This window comes from Triplophysa dalaica, chromosome 2, assembly GCF_015846415.1.
Source record: "Triplophysa dalaica isolate WHDGS20190420 chromosome 2, ASM1584641v1, whole genome shotgun sequence".
NCBI classification, from domain to species: Eukaryota; Metazoa; Chordata; class Actinopteri; order Cypriniformes; family Nemacheilidae; genus Triplophysa; species Triplophysa dalaica.
Window position 1 is genome coordinate 7,214,729 of NC_079543.1, and position 24,220 is coordinate 7,238,948.

Below are 24,220 nucleotides of genomic sequence, written 5' to 3' on the forward strand. Positions count from 1 at the left end.
ATAGTGCTGCGGGTAATCGGAGCCGTAGCGCCGGCGGCAGTACGGGGGCTGTAAATCACAGATTCCCAATACAGGAGTGTTTGGTGAAGAACGTCAATCCATTAAATAAAAGACTGGAGCAGAGAGAAAAGAGTGCTTGTATAGGTTTAGCTATATTTGTGAAGGCCCTGTGTCCTCGGTAACAATGACAAAAATGTCTCATAAAGTGGGCAAAGTGTGTTTGTCTTTACATCTGATGCAGTGGATGAGATTCTGTGAAGGTTGGGTTTATCATTAGCTTTATATTAAATCAATAAAAGTCTATGAAATTATTTTACTATAAAGTGTACAGTTACACAGACACACGTATGAGTCTGGACTGAGATGTTAACATTAGAAATCTGTTGAGGTAGCTTTAGCCCGTGACAGGGCAGTCAATCAGACCTCTGTCGACATATCGTCTCGACAGTTTAACCGTTCACGGGAGATTTATTAGACACGGGTCAGATCAAATAATATATCTCTAGTATGCTGTTGTTTAGAATGACTTAACTCCATTGATTGGCTTCACTCATGAGGCTCATTCCGACATAGACAGAGCCCACAGGAAACTGAGCTTAAGCGCTGAACCGTGATATATCATGCTTGATAATTTGATGAGATGTTCTTTATTTGTCATGTGGGCGAACGGCAGAAGTGAGTTTGGCAATCACCTTAATGTCTGGAAGGAGACATCCTTAGATGTCTTAAAGGGATAGTTCAGCTAAATATTGTTAATTTACTCGCATCTTGTTGCAAATTGACGCTGTGGTTTCTCCATTGAAGTACTATAAATTGTAATTGTAATAAACAGAAGAGTTTAACGTGTACCACAAAAAAAAACATTATGCAGGTTTAGAAATATGTATATAAGGATATAAATACTTAGCTATTCGCCCATATTACAATAACATATTATTGAATTATAAAAGACTGATGTATTGTAGTTTGGAAACTGTGGTTTCCTGTGAGCCTACCATTTAAAAAAAAAAGGTAGTTGTAAAGTAGGCTTAATGCTATTGATGGATGAACCGTCCAACATTCTGTTTAAAAAACTGTTTGGTATGACATCAAACGGATGTACATTTCCACTTAACCTCTAAGAGGTCGAACACGTGAGCCTTCAAATTTATGTTCGGCTCCAGGAGCTATTTCCTGTTTTACATTGCCATGAAAAAAACACTTGGAATTTAAAGCTACAGCGTTTAGAAGCTAAACTATTGTAATATAAAAGTCAGGACCGTATCTGATCCACACTGTGACATGCGGCAGATGCGACATTTATCCCAAGTAATCACTCTATAAGTAAAATAGGGAAAAAGGATCTGACAAGCTAAGATTACTATCAACCATTTAGACACAGTTCATTAGAGGAAAGCACACACAAACAACCACTTATCGACTGACCTACAAAAACACAGACATTTAAGTTTTTCGTATGGATGTTTACTGACAGCCAGTCAAACCAGTGCAATGCTCCAGGCTTCTGTCAGTATTCTCATGATGCACATCTAAAGGAGAATAGAAAAGATAAACATTATTTGCATATTGAGATTTCTTTCCAAATGTAAACATGTAAACGAAAACACTTTTAACTGGATTTAATGCCAAAAATGTAAATTAAATAAATATTATATAACTATATACGCTGCAAAGATTGTAATAGCCTATGTTTATTAGTTATATCTTTTTTATATTATTATTTTTTATTCCATTTGTTCTAACACTGGTGGACAACTGTTCTTAACACAATTAAATGCATTATTTAGAAATAAATGTTTGCAAAAACTTTTATAACATTTATACCTACCTTTGCCCTCCACGTCTAACGTTAAATGTGGTTCTATCTCGTGTTTTTATGTCAAATTTAGTTACTAAAGCAACAATGAAAATACTGCGCTGCTCACTAACTTTAACTTAAAGTTACTTTTTTACTATATTCTACGAGTGTATAAACATTAATATTATATATGTTATTTTATTGCTAATAAACGAAAAAGAAGATACTAGATAAGTTTAACGCCAAAGAAAATCTCCAGAGACGTTTGGCTTTGGTGTTGCGCAACAATTGCGCGCATTGGATGTTCTTGAACGCGCGGTTTCCCGCAATGAATCATGGGAAAGGCTCGTCTTTGGCGGAATATTCGAACGTTCCAACAGCAAATCCGTTCTTGCGATTGTGGAGCAAAACACTTTCAGAATCGCAAAATAACACAAGAACACATCCGTGGTATGATGCATTATAAGCACCGGGAATAATAAAACGACATGGACCGCAGAGGCAGCCAGGAGAGGAATGAAATCGCTAAACTGACACAGATGAAATCGAAAGTAAACAGATTGAGACGGAGTCCGAAATCTGCGACACAAAACCCTTCACGCATCTGTCAGCCAGGTAAGGTTACGTCACTAAAACAGTCGTCAACATGCATCATTAAACATGCATCAATTTATTGTAAAAACTGCATTTAAAAATAGCAGAGTTCAAAACACCTACACGTCCAGCAAGAGGTCAGTTCAGAAGAGTGATACCGGACGACTCCCCGAGCAATGATCCTGATTTTCATCAAGATATCATATGGGATACAACATCCCCATCACCAGTCCGACATGGTATGTAATCTCCATTACAGATGTGCATTCTAATGATCAACATATCCAGCATGACTGTGTTTTGATTTCAGGTCGAGGGCACAGGAGACCTGCAAATGTGCGATCGGTGGATATATCAGACATTGCCAATCGCATTGCTCCAAAGGTTGGCTATGTCTATCCACAATTATTGGTTTGTATTTATGTTATCGTATAACAAATATTCACATATTAAATTGTGTGAAATGTATTGTTGTTTGTTAAAGAATGGTAGACTGGAAGATGCAGATTCATCTTTGTTGCAGTGGATAGGGGACAGTGCCATCCCCTGCACCCCAGAAGTGCAGCAACCCAAAGTCAAGAGCGCATCAACAAAGTATATCCCTGTTCTTTATGAATATTTTAGGGACTAGAAAGTCTTCTTTTGCAGCTTGTGTAATTTTAGCATATATCACAATTATTTTGGGGATTTCTTGGATAGTCAAGTGAAAACATTTCTTTCATTTGATTATTTTCCGACTAACATCTTCCCTTAATAACTGCTCGGGTATTATCTTTGTCTCTCTATTTTTACAGACAGAACACTGTAGAAGATTTAATGAGGCTGGCCAAGCAGTTTGACTTCAACATGAGGCAGGATGAAGCACAGGAACAACATTTTCTTGGACCGGGTTCCAAAAGTGCTGTGGATCAGGGGCTGGCGCACTTTTACAACCCGTCCACAATATTACACAATGGCTTTGCTATGAAGTGTTGCCCCGTTGCTGTAAATTCAAGCAATGAGAAACCTGCGGATCAGAAAGCCCTATATCAAGAGATGGATGATGATCTAGATTTGCTTTTCGATGGTCCGACCCAGCAGCTCAGCGGGCGTCTAAGTCAGATGTCAGGTCGTACACAAGATGTTTCCGAAAAGGCAAAAGAGAAAAATCTCACGGCTGTTGAAGCTTGCGATTCAGCAAGTAATTCTGTGGCAGCCTGTGATGATGGTAAACAGGTTGACAATGCTAATGATTTTGAGGACGACTGGAACAATGACAGTTTTTTTGAGAACTCACTGTTGTTGGAGATGACACAGAACCAGGATTTTCTTGCCGCTTCACGGAGTTGTTCGACACAAAAACAAACCAGTGAGAATCAAAGTGATTTTAGCAGTTATACACGCAACAATACAATTGCACCCAAACCTCAAGAAGCTAGAAATGGTGTGAAATGTAGCACAGCTCAAGGACAAAATGTCAAAAACAGACAAACGTTTCAGTTGGACACTTCTCATTCTGGTCACCAGTCGCAGGCGAAACCCCACGGAGGATTGCAGAGACCTGGAAATCACTTGGAAGTTAACAACACAAGTCAGGGTACTGCTACGAATAAAGCTTCAACAGTACTTCCAAGCCACGGTTACACCAACCAGTTTAAACAGTATCAGCACGAAACTGAAATAAGAAAAACTCAGGATGTTCAGAATGTATGTTTTAAGTCCAATGCCAAAAAAACACCAGCGTCCACCAGCCCATGTATAATCCAACCCTTCCATTCAAAGCCTGCTACCACACACCACAATCTAAACCCTGGCTGTGTCAAACAAGAAATAGAAGATATCATTACTGGCCAAGATGGCTTTAACATTGTTTTAGATGAAGACCTGGACTCGTTTTTTACATCTGATGACATCTGGGATGAGGGAGTCGAGGATGATGACTTATTTTGTGAGGCGTGCGACAATCTTGAGGAACCTGGCAACCAACAGACGAGCAAAACACAACCTAAAGCACTACGGAGCAGTGTGTCACCAAACACGACTTACATCAATTTTGAAACAGCCGGTCAGCAGACAGTGTTTGCTCATCCTAACCCACCCAGAAAGGCACCTTATAATGACTCTGTGTCTAGCGAAAACACATCAGCGCCTGTTTACAGGACGAAAACTAACGCTGTGAATTCTGGACCTGAGACGGTGAGGCCATCTTGCCCTGCAAGTAATGGACAGTATAAATTTACACAGGTGGGACGCTCCTCTTCGGTGGTGGCAAGTGGCACCTATGCTGGTGTCGGCACACAGCAGGGTTACAACAGGGGTGTGCTGACCACCCTTCAATCTGATGTGAGGATGTCAGACAGTCAGCAGTTTCAAAAATCATACTTTGCATCAAACAGGTCTTCACCAGTGGTCACCAAAGGTAAACTTCCGATTTTCGGGGCATAATTATTTAATTTGCTGGTTTTGTTAAAAATAGTTTTAAAATGTTGTATTAATGTTTGTATTCCAGAAGTGTGTAACACAGCAGCCTTGAAGTGCAGCGATGCTGAGATCGAGAGGAAGAAGCAGCAAGCTTTGGAGAGGCGGAGACTCCGGATGATGTCCAGTCTGAATCTCAGAGCTCCTGTCTGAATCACTGTTACCATGGACATACACAACAAAATTGCCCAGCTGAGTTCCAGTAGCACATGAGGAGTTGCATTATGTTTGCATTGCAAGTTAGTGTCATGATGTCATCAAAACATCCAATAATAATCAACAGGACTTTGTTATTTTGTAATCTGAAGTTGTCTCATCATGCAGCTCGCTTGTAGTGTATCCGACAGCTGAAAAAATGCTGATCTAAGATCAGTTGCCTTACTCGTTAATAGCAAGGGATAGATTTTTTTTCTTCTATTTGAGAATTGTGATACAATAAAAAAATTGTTTATTGACCTATTGATGGGTCTCACTACCTCTGGTTTTTATTTAAAAAATCTGGCTGTTTATTTTGTAACATGTTTTTGTTTATGTTTCTCCATGTCAGTGTTGCTATACTTTCCTTCAAATCTGATTTCAAGAATTTATTTTTCAAGTTTGTTAAAATAAATTGTTCTTGTTCAGTTGTTTTTAAATGATGTAAATATTTTGATTTGTTTTATTTAATTTTTGAATATATAAATAAGCAGCCCAGAGTATTAAAGTGGCTTTTACGCATGTGGGTGACAAACAACATTTATGGAGTTTAATTTGTCAATGTAAATAAGACTATTAAAAATGTTTGAAATACTTAGCATTTTCAGTCTTTTCATATATCTAATATTTAGTCTCAGTGTGTGAAAAGGCATGATTTAATAATCATGAACAACTGAGAAAGCCACAGACATTTTTGCATCTGTTTGACAGGCTTTTGAACTCTCTCTCTGCTTCCTTACACTAGTATTTTGAAGAGAAAACTACATTTAAGATGAATTTAACTGACAGCATTATAATTGTAATTCAACAGAAAACTATAATATTTTTACTACCATACTATGATTTCTTTTTGTTCTATATAACACAAAAGATGAATTTTGAAGAATGTAGGAAGGCTAACCGTCCTGGGGCACCTTTGACTACCATTGTCATTTTTTCTATGGTAGCCAATGGTGACCAAGAACTGTTCGGTTACAGGCATCCTTCCAAATATCTTTTCTGTGTTCATCAGAACAAAGAGATTTATTCAGATTTGGAGCAACTTGACGGTAAATAAACACAGAATTTAGAGGTTAACAGGTGTAATCGTGTGTAAGGTGGCTCAGGCAGGCTGTTTCTTTCTCATCAACTCTCTGACACCTGTCCTCCGCTGCCGTTTCCCGCACACCTGAGTGCTCCTGAAAGTCGAGTCTTGTTATCAGCCTGCCGTGTGTAACTGTAGCTAGCACGCAGAACTCCGAAAACCCCCCACAGCCTGAGGATGCGGTTTCACCTGACCAGCCGAGCGTCCAGCACTTACCTGGACTGTGTGTTGTCTGAACTCTGTTGAGGACAGCTTGAATAGAAGATTCTTCATGTAGTACATGCACAGATTAGTGTCTGTTTTGATATGGGGTTGACCTGAGGATTACACGGCTAATGGTGAAGGTCTACAGTACCGCGTCATTAAACAATATCAACCCTGCAAATGTAAACATTAGGTTCGTAACTGCTGAAAAGAATTGACACTGAATGGGCCATTTACCTTGATATTTTATGGCGTAAATATTCCTCGTGTTTAGAGTAAAGTGTGATATTTGTCTTTATGTCCTTGTTTTGAATCCCTTTTAATCATCGTGAACAGTGCAAATGTCAGAGAAATTAAAATTGTGGTACTCTGACAGACTCGGTATGGTATGCAAGATCCATGCTTTAAACTATTGCCCTATTTTCCCCCAGTCTGGCATTCTGTTGCCAGAACATGTAGACGGAGACGGGCTTTAAACCGAAAGCAACCGTATCCTCACTGTCCTTTTGTCTGCTTGATAAACATGCTTATCAGCAGCCTGCATGCAGAAATAAAGTCACCTGAGAATACACCTGAACTCAGGTTGAACCCTTCCTCTCTGCTTCACTCCGATTCATTCACTTTCATCAATTATTCTCCTTCCCAATCAGTACCGACATCGATACAAAATATCGCTGTCTGTCCCAGACGCTGTGCCTGAGAAAAGCCAACCTGTGAGGCCAAGACTATGTTCCTACCAGGGCACGGATTCTGGAAACGAGTCAATGTGTAGGCCTATATGAACGTGTGTGGGAAATAACCGTGTGTGTGTTTGCAGGAGAGCTGTAATTGATAGATGGTCTTATTTGTCTGTTGTGCTTCACCTGATAGTGACCGATAGGCTTGTTCTTGAAACTCTCCTTTCATAAAGATCGGGACTGCAGGACTCGTTTTCTGCAAAGAATGTCCAGGGGTGTCCGCTACAAATTTGGCCTTAGTTTAAAATTTCACTTTTTGACTGAAGTTGATATTACTGTGGCACGGTAATATTATTCTATAAATGACAGGGATTCATTGTAGTATGGTTTTCCCCAGCAAAAAATACAGAAATTTTAATAAATTTCAAGGTTTTAATGGAAACTGATCTGGTAATGTGTTGGGTTCTATTGGTGGGATGTTATTTGGTGAATGGGAACCACGTTAACACCACTAAATCCTACTGGAAAAAAGCACAAAACACACTACATTAATAAATTGTAGGCTACAATAGTTTAATAGTAAACAGCTGATGGTTCATTGTGGTATTTGTAAAGGATTTTTTATTTCTAATGGAATCTATAATGGTCTCCACTCATGTGATAGATTCTATTAATGGGATATTATCTGGCAGATTAATCCTCTTTGAAGAATCCCCAAAACACACTGCAAAAGGAATTTTGTCATGGTTTTAATGGAAAAAGCTAATGGTTCATAATGGTATTTTAATAGAAACCATCAGAATTTCTGTGATAGTTTCTATTGTTTTAAGCAGGGATTTCATGGTCAACAGTGACTGAATCTGTCCCGATAAAATAAGGTAAAACTGTGCTCCATAATCACTTCTGTCTGGAATCAGTCAGAGACTTTGCTGTCTGAGGTAGGAAAGCTGTTCTCAGGTCACCGAGTAGAGATCCGACTCCAAAAGGAGGGGCTAGGAAAAAAGGGGTTATTTAATTTTCTCTGCCAGTTCCATACCAACCGCACTGTATACAAGTGCGATTAGCAAATTCTGGGAAAACATGACAACTGGGGGAATGTTCCTTATTCTGTATATTTTCAGATTTTTTGTGTGATACTGCATTTATTTTATCTTTAAAAGGAACAGCTAGTTTTGCTTTTCACCAATATGTTCTGAAGAACGACTACGCAAATAGTCCTCCAAAACACTCTAAAAGGAATACTTTTGGGAAAGGGAAACAAATGGTAGTCAAAAGTGCCCCAGAACTGTTTGCTTTCCAACATTCTTCAATATTTCTTCCTTTGTGTTCCACAGAACAAAAAAAAGATAAAGTAATTGCTCCTACTATGGGAGTCAATGGGTGTTGAGATCTGTTTGGTTACAAGCATTATTCCAAATACCTTTCTCTGGGTTCATCAGAACAAATAAATGTATACACATTTGTAACAACTCAAAGGCGAGTAAATGATGACAGAATTTCACCACGTTTGTTCATCTTGTTAAAATTGCATAATATCGTCATTTTTTGTTTGCTCTGCAATGACAGGCGAGGATTGTCTGCTTATTCTTCAGATTAAGTTATTTTGCTTTTTAATACTTTTTAATGTAGCAGAATAGATAATTTACCTTTAAATCCCTCTTCACAGAATCCTTTTGAGTCTCATTTGCTGTGTTTTACTGACACCTAGTGGCAACCGATATACTAACCTACGTTAAAAACAAAACAAGCAAACAAGCAAGAAAGCAAACATTGCACGGACTACAGTTTAACAAGTCTCAAACATTTTATTTCTCATTTCATGAATGAAATTTCAATAAATCCCACAGCATTTGACGCAGCATGCAAAGAAATTAAGAAAGAAACAAAAACCTAAAAGCGAAACGTTTTCATTCACTTGAATTTTTCGTTTGTCCTCCAAAACACACGCACCGATCGACCACACCAAACGTTATATAGATGGCTGTCTGACCGCCCAGCTAAAGCAATACAAAACAGAAAGCACTAATAACACAAACTCTGTACATAACAACTCAACTTAATCGTGAAGGGAAAAAAAAAAAAAAAAACGCAACTCCATCCCTTTAACAGTACCGGCGGTTTCATATAAGATGAAAGCTGATGCTTCGCTGGGAGTGACCGAGACCATTCCGTAATAACCCACATTATGTTTCATAATAAGAATTTATAAATGTAGTGAAGAAACGCGCTTTAAAATCATTTCTAAACATTAACCAAAAGTTTGGCAACGTCATATATATATTTATATATGTAACTGTCATTCAGATTATAACATCGCAATATTACGATTCATATGTAAACAAGATCATCTCTTCCCCGAAACCAGATCTACATGCACAACAGAAAGAAAACGAGGGAGAAACGGCTCCCGTATCATGCAAGTACGTCACAAAACCCCGAGGGTCTCTTTGAACGAGCCGTCACCGTGCAGCAGCTGGCGCCAAACGCCGTTTTGCGCGGGAGAATCACAAGTAAAAGCGAACAGCGGCTTGGCGAGTTTATTCATCCGTATCGATAGTTTAGTTCGGTATCCCTTTTATAAAACAACCAAATACCACCGTTTGAATCATCGATCTTTGAAATGACGAAGGAGAAAAGTTCTGTCCAATTTGGTTTGCCTACTCGACCCTTCTTCGCTGCGGACCGACACGATTAAAGCTTAAAAACCCGAACCCACAAAACACACAATCCGTCCATCAAACCTTAATATACAAATATGAGCTACTAAGAGCTTTACAATGCTGCCCGCAGTCAAGTCGGAATATTAAGCTTAAATTTCCACAAACACAAATCCGGTGTTATTGTGACGTTGGCCACAAACGGCGTTGTATGTGTGAATATAATGTTTAGAGGTAAAACAATATTGTATTGCTGTGCTAAAATGTAATTTATTCAAAATACCGATAAAAGTTGAGAAATTGACTGATGGCACAGATCCATCCTCCAGTGGTGTGATTTGATCTCCCCACCCCACACACACATAATAATCTTAAAAGTAAACCATAAATGTGTGTGTGTGTATATTTATATATATGTGCACAACTTATAATATACTTGCTTTTTCCTAGTCTACCATATATCAGAAAGCAAGACTGCAACTGAACTCCCTGACAATATTAACAGCACACTTGTACATTTATACACATATTCTTGGTAGAAAATTCTAATTTGCATGATCTGCCACAAAATAACATTTGCTCAAAACGAGCAGGAAAAAAAGGAACGGGCCTTTTAATAAACTTGATGTATCGTTTAATATCCGTAAATAAAGAACATCAGACAGCGATTTAAATATTCAGCTATTGTTATATCTCACATACACGCTGTGATTGGCACTTCATGTTCGAAGCGTGTCACGCTGAAATCAAGTCATGTCCACGTATTCCCTGTAGACCTAGATCATTAAAAAAAGAGGACCAAAATAAATACAAAAAAAATCCCCCCGTTTCGAAAAAGAAAGACACGAAGACAAACGTACACGCACAATAACGCATACATACGCACACCCTCCTCTCTTCCTTCTCCACCAAACTGAATCGCTCAGTAATGGACAGAGATGCCACCTCTCTGACTGTCCTTAAATACCCGAGAATTTGGACAGAAGAATCTCATGCTCTATAACACTTAGAATGGCAGGCGTTAGAAGGCTCAGGGAGTATAGACAGGGAACAGAGGCATCATTCAGAGAAATACTTCCATTGAAAGAGAGAGAGGGAGAAGGGAGAGAGACAGAGAGAGCGTGTTAGCGGAGCTGATTCTCAGAAAATGGAGAAGTGAATGAGGATGTTCAGTGAAGAGTCTGTTCAGTCTCTTCACACGTCCACCACCATCTTTTTGTGAATGTCTAAGCCGCCAACAACCTGTGGAACAGATAGGAAAGACCTTCAAAAAACAAGGCGAATGGCTAATTTATGGAAATTACTCATTAACGGAGTAACACATCAGTTTTTCCCGAAACACAATTTTGAAGATCTGAATAGAGACTGAAACAGAATCTTTATTTTTTTACTTTCATAATACTATTATGACATGCAGGGGTCTTACATTGTCCATAACTATTTAATTTTTTTAGGAATCAATTTTATGATATCAATTATTTCAATAAGATTTCCAGTACTTGGATGATGAAACTACAGTGCATCCCAACATCAAATTCCCGTTCGCAATGAAATGCGTGACTTACGATGCAGAACTCCTCGAAGGATATCCTCCCATCTCCGTCCTTGTCTGCGTTGATGATGGTTTTATCGACGATCTGCTGGAGCTGAGTGTCCTTCAGGTTGTTCCCCACCATCATCTTCAGCACCTGGAACAGCTCACCGTTGGATATGTAGCCGTCCTTGTCCATGTCATAAATCCTGAAAGCAACTGAGGAAACAAATAAGGAATTTTTAAAACAGCCAAAAATGCCATTTTAACAGTTTTAATTCCAATATCCCCTAACGAACTGAACAACATCATCACCATCAGTGGTGTAGTCTACGTGATACGCAGGTATACGCCGTATACCCACTAGAAAAGATCAAGAATTTCCGTATACCCACTTAAAAAAGCGCAAGGTTACGTAACAACATCGTTCGTGTCAGAAAAGTACGACCCACTGACTTTTGGTGCAACCAGGAGATATGAAATCAAAGAGGTCATTAAAGGCAGCATTTAGACTATCAGTGTTATCGTAAGCCTGCCCCCGAAGCTACTGGCGCTTCGTGCAGCTGCAGCAGGTGTTACAGACAATGAGCCCGACGAGGCTCATGCGATGCTTTACGCGGGGTCCCCACTCCTCGCGTTAGTGTTCCGGGGTCGCAATGTGCACACTGTTTGCCCGTGTATACTTTCTGCCTTTAACTCACCCCACTTTTAAAACCACTGTTTAGTCTTTAATAAAACGAGCATATTTGTTATCATTAACATAACTGCAAGTCATATTGTGACTGCTGGCATATTAAATTGTATCTAACTAGCCAACTTCACAAACGTTAGTTTGTGTGTTGAATCAATACATGAGGGAGAAAGGGAGAGATAACTTATTCTACAATGTTTATAATTGTTTTAGATGATAAGAGATGAGAACTCCTTACAAGCCTTGTGAAAGTCAAGCTAGAGACACTGCCAGCAATCTATAGGTGCAACAGGTGCTTGATAAAAGTGCACAAATGTTCATTGTTAATTATTATAGTTCACTATCAATGTCAATAATAGATGCAACTTACATAAGTGTGTGAAAAATCTAGTTATTAGGGACGAGTATCAGAGTTTGATTTTAACCATTTTTTTCAATATGATTTACTGTAAGTCTCTGACTTGGCCTTAGTCAAACTAAATCAAAATCTAAAGTTTATACTTTCACAAGATATTCTTTACATTATGTAGTTGCCCTGCTTAAAAAAACAATAGAACCCTGCCCAAAACACAAGAGATGCAGATGGGAATCAATAGAAAAGGCATAAAATAAAAAATTATAAAGAAATGTGTTTCATAATGGTATTTAAATGGAAACCACTAGAATGTATGTAATACTATTTTTAGCAGGATGGGTTTATGTAGAAATACTTAATAGCTTTTCCCGTGGATCACTAATGTGCATTGAAAATTGCCAGTTGATAAAACCTGTACTTTAGTGACTGTATACATAAATAAAACTCTTAACTGACTGATTTAAAACCAGCAAGTCCCACAGCTGTCATTGGCTATTGAAATCTTGCTTGCAATAAATCTTTCTTGATTACATATAGAGGCATACTCTATCCTTGCATTCGTGAGTGTGGTGGTGCTCATGGGTTGTCGACCTGGGACGGATGAGTAGGCTGGGGGGGAATCAGAGTATACTCACTACAAAAAACTAGACTACACCACTGATCACCATGATTAAACTGGAAGCGTCCAGAACTTTTTTCAATAAGTCTACAATAAGACATTGGAATGAGCTCTGATTGACCTAGCAATCAGCTTCTACTTAAAATCTTAAAGGGATACACAATTAAAAGGTACATTAGACTTTAGACCGACAAGTACTCACAGCGAAGCTTCTGCTCTTTGTCGCCCTTGACGCTGAACTGAGAGACGCCCTCAATAAACTCTAAAAAACAATATAAAAATAAAGCAAACATGAGGGTGAGGTACACTAAACATTGACACCCAGAGTTCTGGAACAGTACAACAGAAAATATGCTCTACACCTCAAATACCGCAAAGAAAACAATATCTTCTTTTAAGCAATACATAGTAAAATCTGTATGTGTATTTAGGAAAAGTTCCAAAATGATTTTATATGTGATGACCTCTTTTTTATTACACAGTCTTGACATGCTGTCGGTCTTTCACATTGCTGTTGGATGACTTTATGTCACTCCTGATGTTTGATTTTGTGGAAATTTAACAGACACTGGACTGGAATGGCCACAATCCATCTTAGATATGCTGATTAAATGAAAATGTTGAACGGTCTCTGAATTTTTCCTGTGGCTGTAAGTGTTTCCGGACCAGTGTTGTTTATGCTACTTAATGCTAGATTGTCTGAAATTTTTCAATAAACAACTCTTTGTTCTGACACCTTTGAAGTCCACTTCCCCGTTGCCGTCCGTGTCGAATATATCGATGACTCGTTGGACCAACGGATTCTGCTGCAACTCCGGTAAAGACATGAACTCCTCCACGCTGAGAGAACCCGAGTTATCCAGGTCAAGTTTCTTAAACCTCTTTCCTAGTCTTTTAATCTCATCAGCATCAACTGTAGAGAGAAAGAAAAACATGGACAAACATTATTTCTATTAGTCCCACACAAGCACCACATCTAAAACAAAACATTTCATCTGATTCCTTTTTGTTTGTTCATTTTCCCTGCGACAACCATCATCCCTGCTAGTTCATCTTTAAAGCGTTGATCCAGCATACAGGAGAGGTGCATAAGCAATAATCCATATATAGGGCTCTCATGCCCAAACCCACATCCATCTGCTTTTAGATCAAATCAAAAAGTGAGAAGTCACCCTGGAAGAAACCTTACCCTGTTTCTTCTCTCTGGCAGTCATGGTCATCATTCAGAGAGCCGCTGCTAAACTACAGCATCGAGTCGCGCCGTGTGGATGGTTAAATTATCTAATCTCTTTCTCACAGGCACGTGGTACACACCAGTAATCTGCATGCTGAGAGATGTCAGCGCTGCGCAATTAATCAAATTAAATTCCCAGTCTCCTACCGCCATTATTAAACTGAGCAAAGGCTGTCGTTAAAATATATATTTTTAATACACATGCATATTGAAAGTAAAGACTACGACACTCCAAATATCACTTTCAACATGCAAAATTGAACGTGCTTGGATTATACAGTAATAGAAAATTTAAAAAAAGTGTAAATCCCTTTTATTTAACTAATTACAAATATTTCTGCTTGTAGATGTTAGGCCGTACGTCCAAAAAAATGTTTAAACCAGATTTAATCACCATGCACACAAAATGCCACGTGTAGGCGACTGAGAGCACATTCAAAGGTGCTGAGTTATGTTGTTATGATACAGAATATCTGCATGTAATGTGCTACTTGTAGCACATTTCTCATATAGTAGTCAATAATTATTAATATTGTGGTACCTCTGCCAAGTCATCCAATCCAGATGTGTTCAATCCGAGAACAGCAATATTAACCTACACTTTAGGCCATTTTTTGGATTTCCTCCTGAATTTGGCATATCAAATCTTGAATGCAAAACCGTTTCCACATACAGTGGTGTAAATACAAAATTTTGGTGTCATATTCCAGTAAAACCCCCCAAATTTCATAAAACGCAGCTGAAAGTGATAAACATGATTTTAAGTGTTGTCAGTCCTATGAAAAATACTTTTTTCCCCTAAAGTCTGTTTGGCACAGGAACTTGCAGACAATGGTTTTTCGATTCCAACAGGTTTGAACATATTGAGGAAAAAGGATTTCTTTCTCTATCATCTGGTATTCAGTAATTATTCTAAAGCACCTCACGTGTCCTTTTTTAACTATCCAAGCTTTTATGTCATATGTCACGAAGAGAGGTAGGATTGGATTTACTGAGTAGAAAAAAATCTCAGATTGTCTAGCATTTGTGGCTAAATGTAATGGTGGGATGCAGTTATTTGCTTAGATATTCGATGGATGTGTTTTTGTTTACAAATATCAATTAAATACATCATAATTCATTCGACTTGCATTGGATCTGTGGTAAAATATCAATAAATCCAAATGCAGATCTATATTCTGTAGAATAAGAGCTTTCATTTGATATATAACTTGAACATGTTGGACATATGATGTAATTTTGAGTTTAACAGGTGGGATACTTCACTCAAATATAAATATTCTTTCATTACTTATCCACCCTCAATTCATTTCAAACCTGCATGACTTTCTCGTGCAGAACACAAATGAAGATATTTTGAGGGAGGCCGCCTTTGACTTCCATTATATGGACACAAGACCACAGAGACACTTCTCTACCTTACCAAAGTGGCAGGTACAAATAAATAAGGCTGTGTCATTTAAAGGTTACAAACAGCTCACAAATCAGACATCCCTACAACAGATAAAAATGTATTCTCAATATCTATTTATATGCCGCAGATTAACCTGGATATTGCCGTGCCAGCATGTGTAACTACACCAGGTGACTGTACTGGACTACTAGCAAAGCAAAAAAAGGGAAGTGTCAGAATCAGCACACATCAAAAGTCCAAAGTCTATAATGTTTTGCCTACGCTTCCCTCGGCGTGCAAAATTATGAAAATCAGAAAAATGAAACAATGCGACCAGTTTTCCAGTTTCGAACTATAGAACAGTAAGCAGGGGTCTTAAGACACTGCTGGACTTTGTATATTTTCACATTAATAAAAAAAAAAAACGGTCGTGAGAGATGATGAGTCACAGGGCCAAATTAATCGATATGAATGTGTTTGGCTGCATCTTGCATGCACTATATGTCGCTTTAAACAAAATAAATAGGCCAAATGCATAAAATCTAAAATAAGATACTTTCATGATCAAATCTATCTCATCAACCTCTCTAACGGACTAGTCGACCACAAAGCTCACCATGAGTAGAAACAGTTTTTTGTTGCCAGATTTCTATGCTTTAGAGTCCATGCTTATGAATGCATTTAAGATGATGTCATAAAAGTGTTGTATTACCACAGCTGCTAATTGGAGCAGGATTATTGTGTCCTTGTGGTTGCTAAGCACCCATCTGACCAACAGGTGGCTCAGTTTCACAGCAACTCACGTTTTCACCCTGTTTAAAGTGCTGGGCATTTAATTACTGTAGCCTCTTGAGAAATATTAGCCTAGATGAAAAAAAACAAAATTTGTGGGGAGACAAAATCAATAATTCTAAGAGGAGGAGTCATGTTTTCCAGACCTTAGACTCTTGTGTTTGCGTCAGCATTTTGATACTTTATTAACCGAAAGCTAAATTATAGTCCCACTTTCTCTTTTCTTACTTTCTCCATCTTTGTTTTGTACCATATGTTCTAGAAAGGTCCAGCTCGACCCACCCGTCTTAGAAAACTGGGCCAGTAATGTTGCTATAACAACAACACCAGTAATGGGAACTCTGGGTAATGCAGTCCTACATAACCGCTCACGAGAATACCTGGATTGACTGTCCACAACATACGTACATAAAGTTCACACCCTGCAAAAAAGCACAAGCAACAGCAACAACAAACCACAAACGAATTAAAGCACATCCAACGGACTATCACCTCGTGTCTCTCTATTTTCACCCCCATAGACTCCAAAAATAACTCAGGCTCTCCCTGCAGCACTGAGACTGACCTTTATCAACCACAGGCATTTATAGCCCTCCTTTCTACTAGCAACTTCATGCCTCCCTGTCTAGTCTGAGCGCACTGATACTGGTCCTCTTCCAAACACACAGTGCTTCACTGATCCAGGGGAAACCCTCTCCATCACATCCCAATACTCCCGCTGATCCCACAGCAATGGTCATGGCTGTATATAGAGCCAGGAACACTAGTTTAGCACTAGCCTAAAAAATGTGGGTGCCTTCCAAGACGCATATTGGGTCTTCGGGACATATTAAGCAAGCAACCTTGTTTATTTGATATTTAATGCCATGCCATCTTTTGTGGCTATTTTCACGATGAGCATAATTTGGGGTACATTTTGTGTGTTTTTAATACTTTATAAGTTAAACTCTGTAAAACAATCTCTAGAAATGTTTCGTAGGCAGCAACCAAAAACATTTTTTTGAGTAATTGATGCATGTCTCCCATTGGTGGAATCAAAGTTATTGGTATGATGACACAGAGGCCCATATACTTACAGTGTGTGCACATCTCCAAGGGATAACTCGCCTCGTTTCCCTAAAAGACAAAAAAGTCAAAATCAACATGATGTATACATCACTCAATGGTGAAAATTATAAAGGAGAAAGGGCGGTCACACAAAGCTTAAAGAAAAAATTTAAATTCTGTCATTATTTATATATCAGACAACATCATACAAAGATGGTTGGAAGAATGCTAGTAAGCAAACAGATCTCATCCCCCATTTGCTGCCATAGGGTGAGTAAATGAAGACAGATTTTTGTGTGAACTTTCCCTTTAATGCGCATATCAACAATAATCAGAGAAGGCTCAGCTTAGAAGAGGATCAATTCACAACACCTATTCAGGAAATACATGCATTTTTATTACCATTTAATATTGATCACACACTTAGCATTTCGACTTCATTTAAATATAAATCCAAAGAAATTAAAGAAAATATTTGCCTAGGTTGAGAGCCATTTACACAGAAACCAATAATGTTTAAAAATAACAGTCTTCATATTTTTAAACCCTGTAGTGGTTTTGTTTGCGCAGAACAATTTAGTAAATCGTGACCCTCATGCATTCCCGGTTATTGACACGCAGCTGTTAGAAGAGTCATGAGGTAAAACGGTCCTCACAGTCACTGCGCTAGCACTTATCTAGTCTGCGCTAAGCAGCTAATCAGATTTGAGTGCATTTGCAGTGCTACGGAGGCGGCCTCAGAGAACAGATGCCAAATGACACTATATAGCGCATCACTAAATATTGCTTTTTAACAAATATTGCTAAATATTGCTTTTCAACAAGTAACATTTTATTGATGACAGTACTAAGAGTCGATCAACATGGGTATTTCAATGGCTGAAATGAATACAGATACCAGGGTGGCTTACTGTATATCCACAAATGTAAATGAATTCACGCTGTAAAAATAATTATTGTATTTAATACATCTGTAGTTTCTGGGATACATTCATTGTTATTTTTTTATAAACTCAAAATAAAAATTCTGTCATCATTTACTCACTCTTGAGTTGTTCCAAATCTTTACAAGTTTCTTTGCTCTGATGAACACAGAGAGATATTTGGAAGAATGCTTGAAACCAAAGAGTGCTTGACCACCATTGATTAACATAGTAGGAAAAATTGCATTATATATTTCTTTGATCTGTTGAACACGAAAGAAGATATTTTTTAAAATGTAGGAAAGCAAAACAGTTCTGGTACATATTTGACTACTCTTTTTAATTTTTCTACTATGGTAGTCAATTGTGGCAAAATTTTATTTTTGGGTGAACTTTCCCTATAACCTAGATACAGTATGTGCCAAAGGCTGACACAACTCAACAGCACTTGGAAAGTTCTACAGCATTCAGCTCTGAAACATCTAGCACTCTCCATAAGATGTTTATTATATTGTTTTATAGCGTACAGGGTCAAACTCCTTCCCCTCTAAATAATGGCGTCCAACATTTTACAAGGAGAATTAAAAGGAGAGTGTTTAACTTATCTATTCGTCTGGCTTATCTAATGACAAAACCCCACTGGTGTTGATAAAGAATAGTACCGAGGTATTTGGGATTTTGTGTGCATATTCCAAGTGAAAGTAGATAAAGCCAGAATGGAACGATGACCTGAGAAACCTCATGCCACTCACCGAATGCTCTAATGAACTTTGCCTAATTTACTACTTTTAGATTGAGTCCATTTCACAATGTAACTCTAAAATTAGATAGGACGCCCCAGTGCGATATAAACACAGAGCACTGATAGGTTAGCTGAGGTTAAGCGCTTTGTGCTATTTTGACATCAATGCTACAGAGACAGCAAATTAGCTTAAACTGGATTGAGGGTTTAAGGTAAATTCATCCGGTTATATAGTGTCAAGCAAGTAACCAGACAAGGATCTCAACTGTTTATGGTTCATAACGAAAAGCAGTGTTCAATCGGGCTACTATGTACCTATAATGACAGAATCCTTTCAGTGCTGTCTTTTCTAAAAGGAAGACATAAAAAACCCAGCTAGCTTCTGGACAGATTCTATCTTCACCCATATTTTGCTTTATGGATTACGCCGCAAACCTCCAAAACTGGCTCCTAAAGTATGAGACGCTGTTAACCCGTTCTAAGATCTGACATATTTCAGCAAATATTCAACTCGAATGCACTGGTATTATCTATCAGGAAGTGGTCGGATTGTTGTAAGTGTTGTATACGCCAATTTGTTGAAGGGGAAGCGGCAAAAATAAAATGTAAACAGGGTTCATGTAAATTTCACATTGCTATTAAGTTAACTAGGTAAACACTTAGATCCACGTAAGTCAATAGTATATCATAGATCAACTTTTGAAATTTTGTTTTTTGATAGAGTGGGCATGCCATTACAGTATTGTAGGGTTTCGAACAAGTGTTTTTATACACAGGCCACACGTGGCCATTAACTCTAATATGAATAAAAGCGAAGGGCTGTAACAGGCTAAACCTAGATCTGTGAAGTAAGCCTCAGACTCCCTATGTTATGCTATGCAATGGTATGCTATGCTATGCATTCCAGGTATGCATACATTTCTATTCTCTGAAGAGAGTGCAAACAGGGTGTCGATCAGGGTCGGCCATTACATACTGCGAGTCTGCAGCAGGGTCTCAAGTCTCCATTCATGTATGAGGAGTATGTCACAATTGTTTTTTTTTACTCTAAAAGATATTCAGAAATTAACAAAAGATATGACTTCCTCCCAAAAGTCAAAGATGTCACAGACCCATGGCTGAGTAGCCTAGATAATAATAAATAGAAGGCTTAATGTGGCCGATCATCACCATTGCAAAAACAAACCATGGTTTTACTATGGTAGCATTGAAAACCACAAATTTAGTCTCACATTAACTGTTCGATTGTGAATTTTCTAGTAAAATTATGGTATTACTTGGGGTCAACAAATCAGCCAGTGAAACATGGTTGCTACACTATAATAATACCATGCTTAATTTTTCTACGAACGCACATGGTGCATCATTTTTTGTAACCACTTCCAAAAGGCTCACTCATATAGGTCATGGCCCAGCAAAGTCTATCTTTATTCGGAGAAAAATCCAGTCGATTCAAGTTGTCAACAGATATGTTAGAGGCAACCAAGCCCTGGATCAACTTGACAGCGGTATCGATCGAGCCCCCGATACAATGAAGCGGGGCAGCAGCTAGCCTGATACAATGTTTCACCTGCAGCGCCATTATTACAATGTTGATACACTGTTTCACCGATCGCTCAAATACACTCTTTAAACCGGAATCTATGACATAGCGTTGTATTTTTCACCGTTCGTACCGTACGGAGCCTAGAACTGCTGAACGTGGGCCACACTGACAGCCATGTCTCTCTGTTTTATCAACAACGGCTTTGATCACGACACCGCAAGCGCGTTTCCACCTCGCCACGGCACCCGAAAACGCTTGAAACGCGGGATCGATGCGAAGAGCAACACGCTAGCGGAAGTATCTAATATCTCGGATATATTTGCACCGGTTTAAAGATAGCTGTTGGTGATCCTTACCATTCTGTCGGACGGGTCGTCTTCGCCTTGTGCAGAATCTCACGGAAACGGGAGGGCCTGGCGCTGTCGGTGCTGGGCGTTTTTCGACCCGGAATCGGCAAACGGAATGGAGCTTTGCTCTGATTTTGTTCTCGGTCTTTCAGTCGACGGATGACGGATTCACTGCAGTAGCTTCATGAGGTGCGCAGCGGAGGGGAAAGAGGCAGTGGGTTGAGTTTGGTGGTGGTGGAGAGAGATAGAGAGAGAGAGCAAGATTGAGCGAGACGGGGGGAGGTGCGTTAGAACTAAACATCCGGGTATTTCTGCCTATTTCTCTGTATATGCACGAACCGTTGGCCTTACCATTGATCAGATACAAATGGTAAATTTATTCCAGTAATGCGTTCCTTTAATACGTGCTAATTTACTATGTAGTAGGTACATGGCTTGACTTATAAACGTTTAGAATCTTGAGAGATGAATTGGTATTAAATACTATTGCGATTATAGTATACATTGAATATATAAATATATGTAGCTTTCTCTCATTTTTGCCCTTTCGTAACAAATTGGTGATGTTTTAGATGTTCGTAAGAAAATGTCCTGCAGTTATCTTTTAGTTGAACTTAGTTCGAACATTAACTCGTTTTTTTGTGCTTTTTAATAATGAATTTATTCTCAGAAAAACAACTGACAAAAATGACAATATCTGCATATGCGACATATTATGTTCTATTGTTGCATTTTGTTAGCTTTTCATTTATATTTTTTACTTATTTGTTGATTTACTTATTATTTGTATTTCTTACTGTCAAACAGTGAAGAAATTCAGGCAACAAGATTTACACGTTTAAAGTCTTACAAAAAGTCAAAGTTTGGCCTAAATGACACCATAAAATCAAAACAGACATTCAACTGTTTACGTATGCACCACACAAACAATTTAACAAGCAGAATATGAGCGAAAATAGTCATAAATTCAGTAGAGAGCAATAGCTGTTTCACTTTCATCTTTGAATACTTTCTGTCCATATCTGCCATAAAAAATAAATAGCATTGTAATCCATACACAACAGTAAACAAATAATTAAACATTCACTCACACTATAGAGCAACAGACACACCTCTTACAAATAAATAATTGTTTTTTTCAGTGCTGGTTACAAAAGACCACAATATTGACTTATTGGTCTTTACTTTGAAGTACTACATTATACATTTTATTATAAGTCATAAATAGCTGATATATGTTCATACAGCACCTTTTCACGCACATGTTTTGGAGAACTGCCCATTTCTAACTGATTGGATTAAATGCAAGCATGAAACAAACTAGAATCTTGCTGGTTCCATTGTAACCATAACAAAGTGGAGTTGTGCGAATCAATTTGGCCTTGTTCCCAAATCCAGTATATATCGCCCATCTTGTTCAGATGTGCTCAAGCATGGTAAGGAAAAAATATAAAAAAGTCAACTTGACAGAAAACTGAAGGTATAAATGTTCAGATCATGCATGAACAGTGCAACAGATCGGTGCATTGATTGACAGGTGAAAAAAAACACTGAGAGATCTCTTTTTTGGGCCTGTAATATTCACAGCTTGTTTCACTGAGGACCATTTTGCATCTGTGACCCCGTGATGGTTACAGGACATAGTGCTACTGCTGCCGTTGCTTTGGTGCTGTGGTCAGGTTCTACTGAAAGAGCTCTTTGTTTATCCACATTAGGCTGCGGGTCTCATTGGGTTTGGCCTCGTACTCAATGCAGTTGAAGCTGTTGCCGAACTGGCAGTGTTCTCTCTTGTAATAGTTGTAGTATTTCACTTGCCATACTGTCTCAAACAAACCAGCATCTTTGAACTGGGAAAGATAGAGAAAAATATATATAATTTCAGTAATGTTAATGCAATCATGTACCTTAAAGTAAAAGTTAAACCAAAATAAAAACATGTTTTGGGCTGAACTATTTCTTCAACACTTTGACATTTTAAGGACAATCTAATGTAATTTATGGATCCATCAAGATACATGCATGTGAAGAATGCTTTCATAAAAAATAATATTTTTTATAATAGCCTTCCCTACGGTTGTACACTTAAAGGTTAATATTAGCACAAAACATTTTGGGTATATAGTACACTAAAGACCTATTGTGGTTGGGTACAGTTAAATGTTTTATTCCCATAATAACAAATATACCTTCGCAGTATCTTTTTCGGAAAGTATAGCTTCCTGAATGAGCTTGCAATCCAATATGAAGTTTAACTGTTGTTAAGAGTTTGGTATATATACCGTATACCCTCAACAACCAACTGGCTATCGCTATTTATGCTACATTGACATAAATTATCTACACTAACAGCACCCTAATGCTTACTTCAGCATTTACCAATCTGCATAATTTTTCCTCAAAAATGTCAGTATTCTAATCGTTCAGAAATATCTAAACATAAACCATTTTCAGTTGTTTTTACCTCTATAGAGACCTGCACAGGTTGTCTGTCCCCGCTCTTGGTGTGCGGCACACCCTCCGTGTCGTATGTGCCATGGTAGACGATCTGTTCATCATCTTTGGATTGCTGCTCCAAAGGAAAGCTTTTTCCTCCAATGCCCATTGTGCTGAAATTCGATAACATCAAGAATCGTTATCAGTTTCGGTCTATTATGTATATTTCTCAGATTTGATACACGTCTAAATTGCTTCTTGGTATAAAACAGATTTGATGTACTCGAGACTACGCATCGATCCAGAGGCGTGAATTGATATTCCTATCCTCTTACAGGGCCACAGTTGTACCTTTCGCACTCTCCGCAATAATCGTCTAATCGTCTATCAAAATAGCACAAAGTCAATTTATTTTGAGGTCAATTAGATCTAAATGCACCCAGTTTAGTCGCTAAATAATAGATGTGATGAACCGACTTACGCGGCCTCTGCGTTACCCGGCTTAACGATCACCTCGATTTTGTATTTCGATCCTGTTAGCATTTTGATGGTCCTGCTTTGGCCGAACCTCGTCCCGTCTACTTTGTAAAAGACGGGTCCGTCGTTGGGTTGGATTTTCAATGAAATCGCGATGTTTATTATCGCCGGAACGTCAGCCATGATTGCAAGATAACGGCGGTGAATGTAAGCTACCTCCAGCATTCCCCGTCATTAAAGGGATGGCGGAAGGTCTTTAGGAAGCGCTGGTAAGGGATGTTGTGACGTCTGCGCCATCACACGCATATAGCCAATGCACATACAGCTTCACTAGCTGATGTATATCCTAATGTTTATCATCTGCGTTGAGTAAACAAAGACAGCACAGAATGCCAGTCTATTGTTTATTTATTAGTCTCTTTGC

At 38.4% G+C, this 24,220-nt stretch overlaps 3 protein-coding genes across 4 annotated transcripts; 1 reads left to right on the top strand and 2 right to left on the bottom strand.

Moving 5' to 3' along the window:
- The first annotated feature begins 2,149 nt into the window (after window positions 1-2,149).
- Window positions 2,150-5,577, top strand: etaa1a (ETAA1 activator of ATR kinase a). Of its 2 annotated transcripts, none has more exons than XM_056732476.1 (6): window positions 2,150-2,413; window positions 2,497-2,631; window positions 2,703-2,776; window positions 2,877-2,986; window positions 3,187-4,790; window positions 4,881-5,577. In XM_056732476.1, exons 1-6 carry the CDS (start codon window positions 2,287-2,289, stop codon window positions 5,000-5,002), a joined length of 2,172 nt encoding a protein of 723 aa, XP_056588454.1. In that variant the 5' UTR covers window positions 2,150-2,286; the 3' UTR covers window positions 5,003-5,577. The 2 variants fall into 2 exon arrangements, with proteins under 2 accessions (XP_056588454.1, XP_056588462.1); XM_056732484.1 differs by having other exon boundaries at window positions 2,500-2,631.
- Window positions 5,578-8,794: 3,217 nt separating this feature from the next.
- Window positions 8,795-21,173, bottom strand: ppp3r1b (protein phosphatase 3 (formerly 2B), regulatory s1ubunit B, alpha isoform, b). The gene is made up of 6 exons (XM_056737676.1): window positions 20,896-21,173; window positions 17,358-17,397; window positions 13,599-13,775; window positions 13,065-13,124; window positions 11,232-11,416; window positions 8,795-10,908 (listed from the first exon to the last, which is right to left on the bottom strand). Exons 1-6 carry the CDS (start codon window positions 20,896-20,898, stop codon window positions 10,861-10,863), a joined length of 513 nt encoding a protein of 170 aa, XP_056593654.1. The 5' UTR covers window positions 20,899-21,173; the 3' UTR covers window positions 8,795-10,860.
- A 335-nt stretch (window positions 21,174-21,508) lies between these two features.
- Window positions 21,509-24,158, bottom strand: cnrip1a (cannabinoid receptor interacting protein 1a). The gene is made up of 3 exons (XM_056772449.1): window positions 23,801-24,158; window positions 23,348-23,492; window positions 21,509-22,733 (listed from the first exon to the last, which is right to left on the bottom strand). Exons 1-3 carry the CDS (start codon window positions 24,019-24,021, stop codon window positions 22,569-22,571), a joined length of 531 nt encoding a protein of 176 aa, XP_056628427.1. The 5' UTR covers window positions 24,022-24,158; the 3' UTR covers window positions 21,509-22,568.
- Window positions 24,159-24,220: the final 62 nt, after the last annotated feature.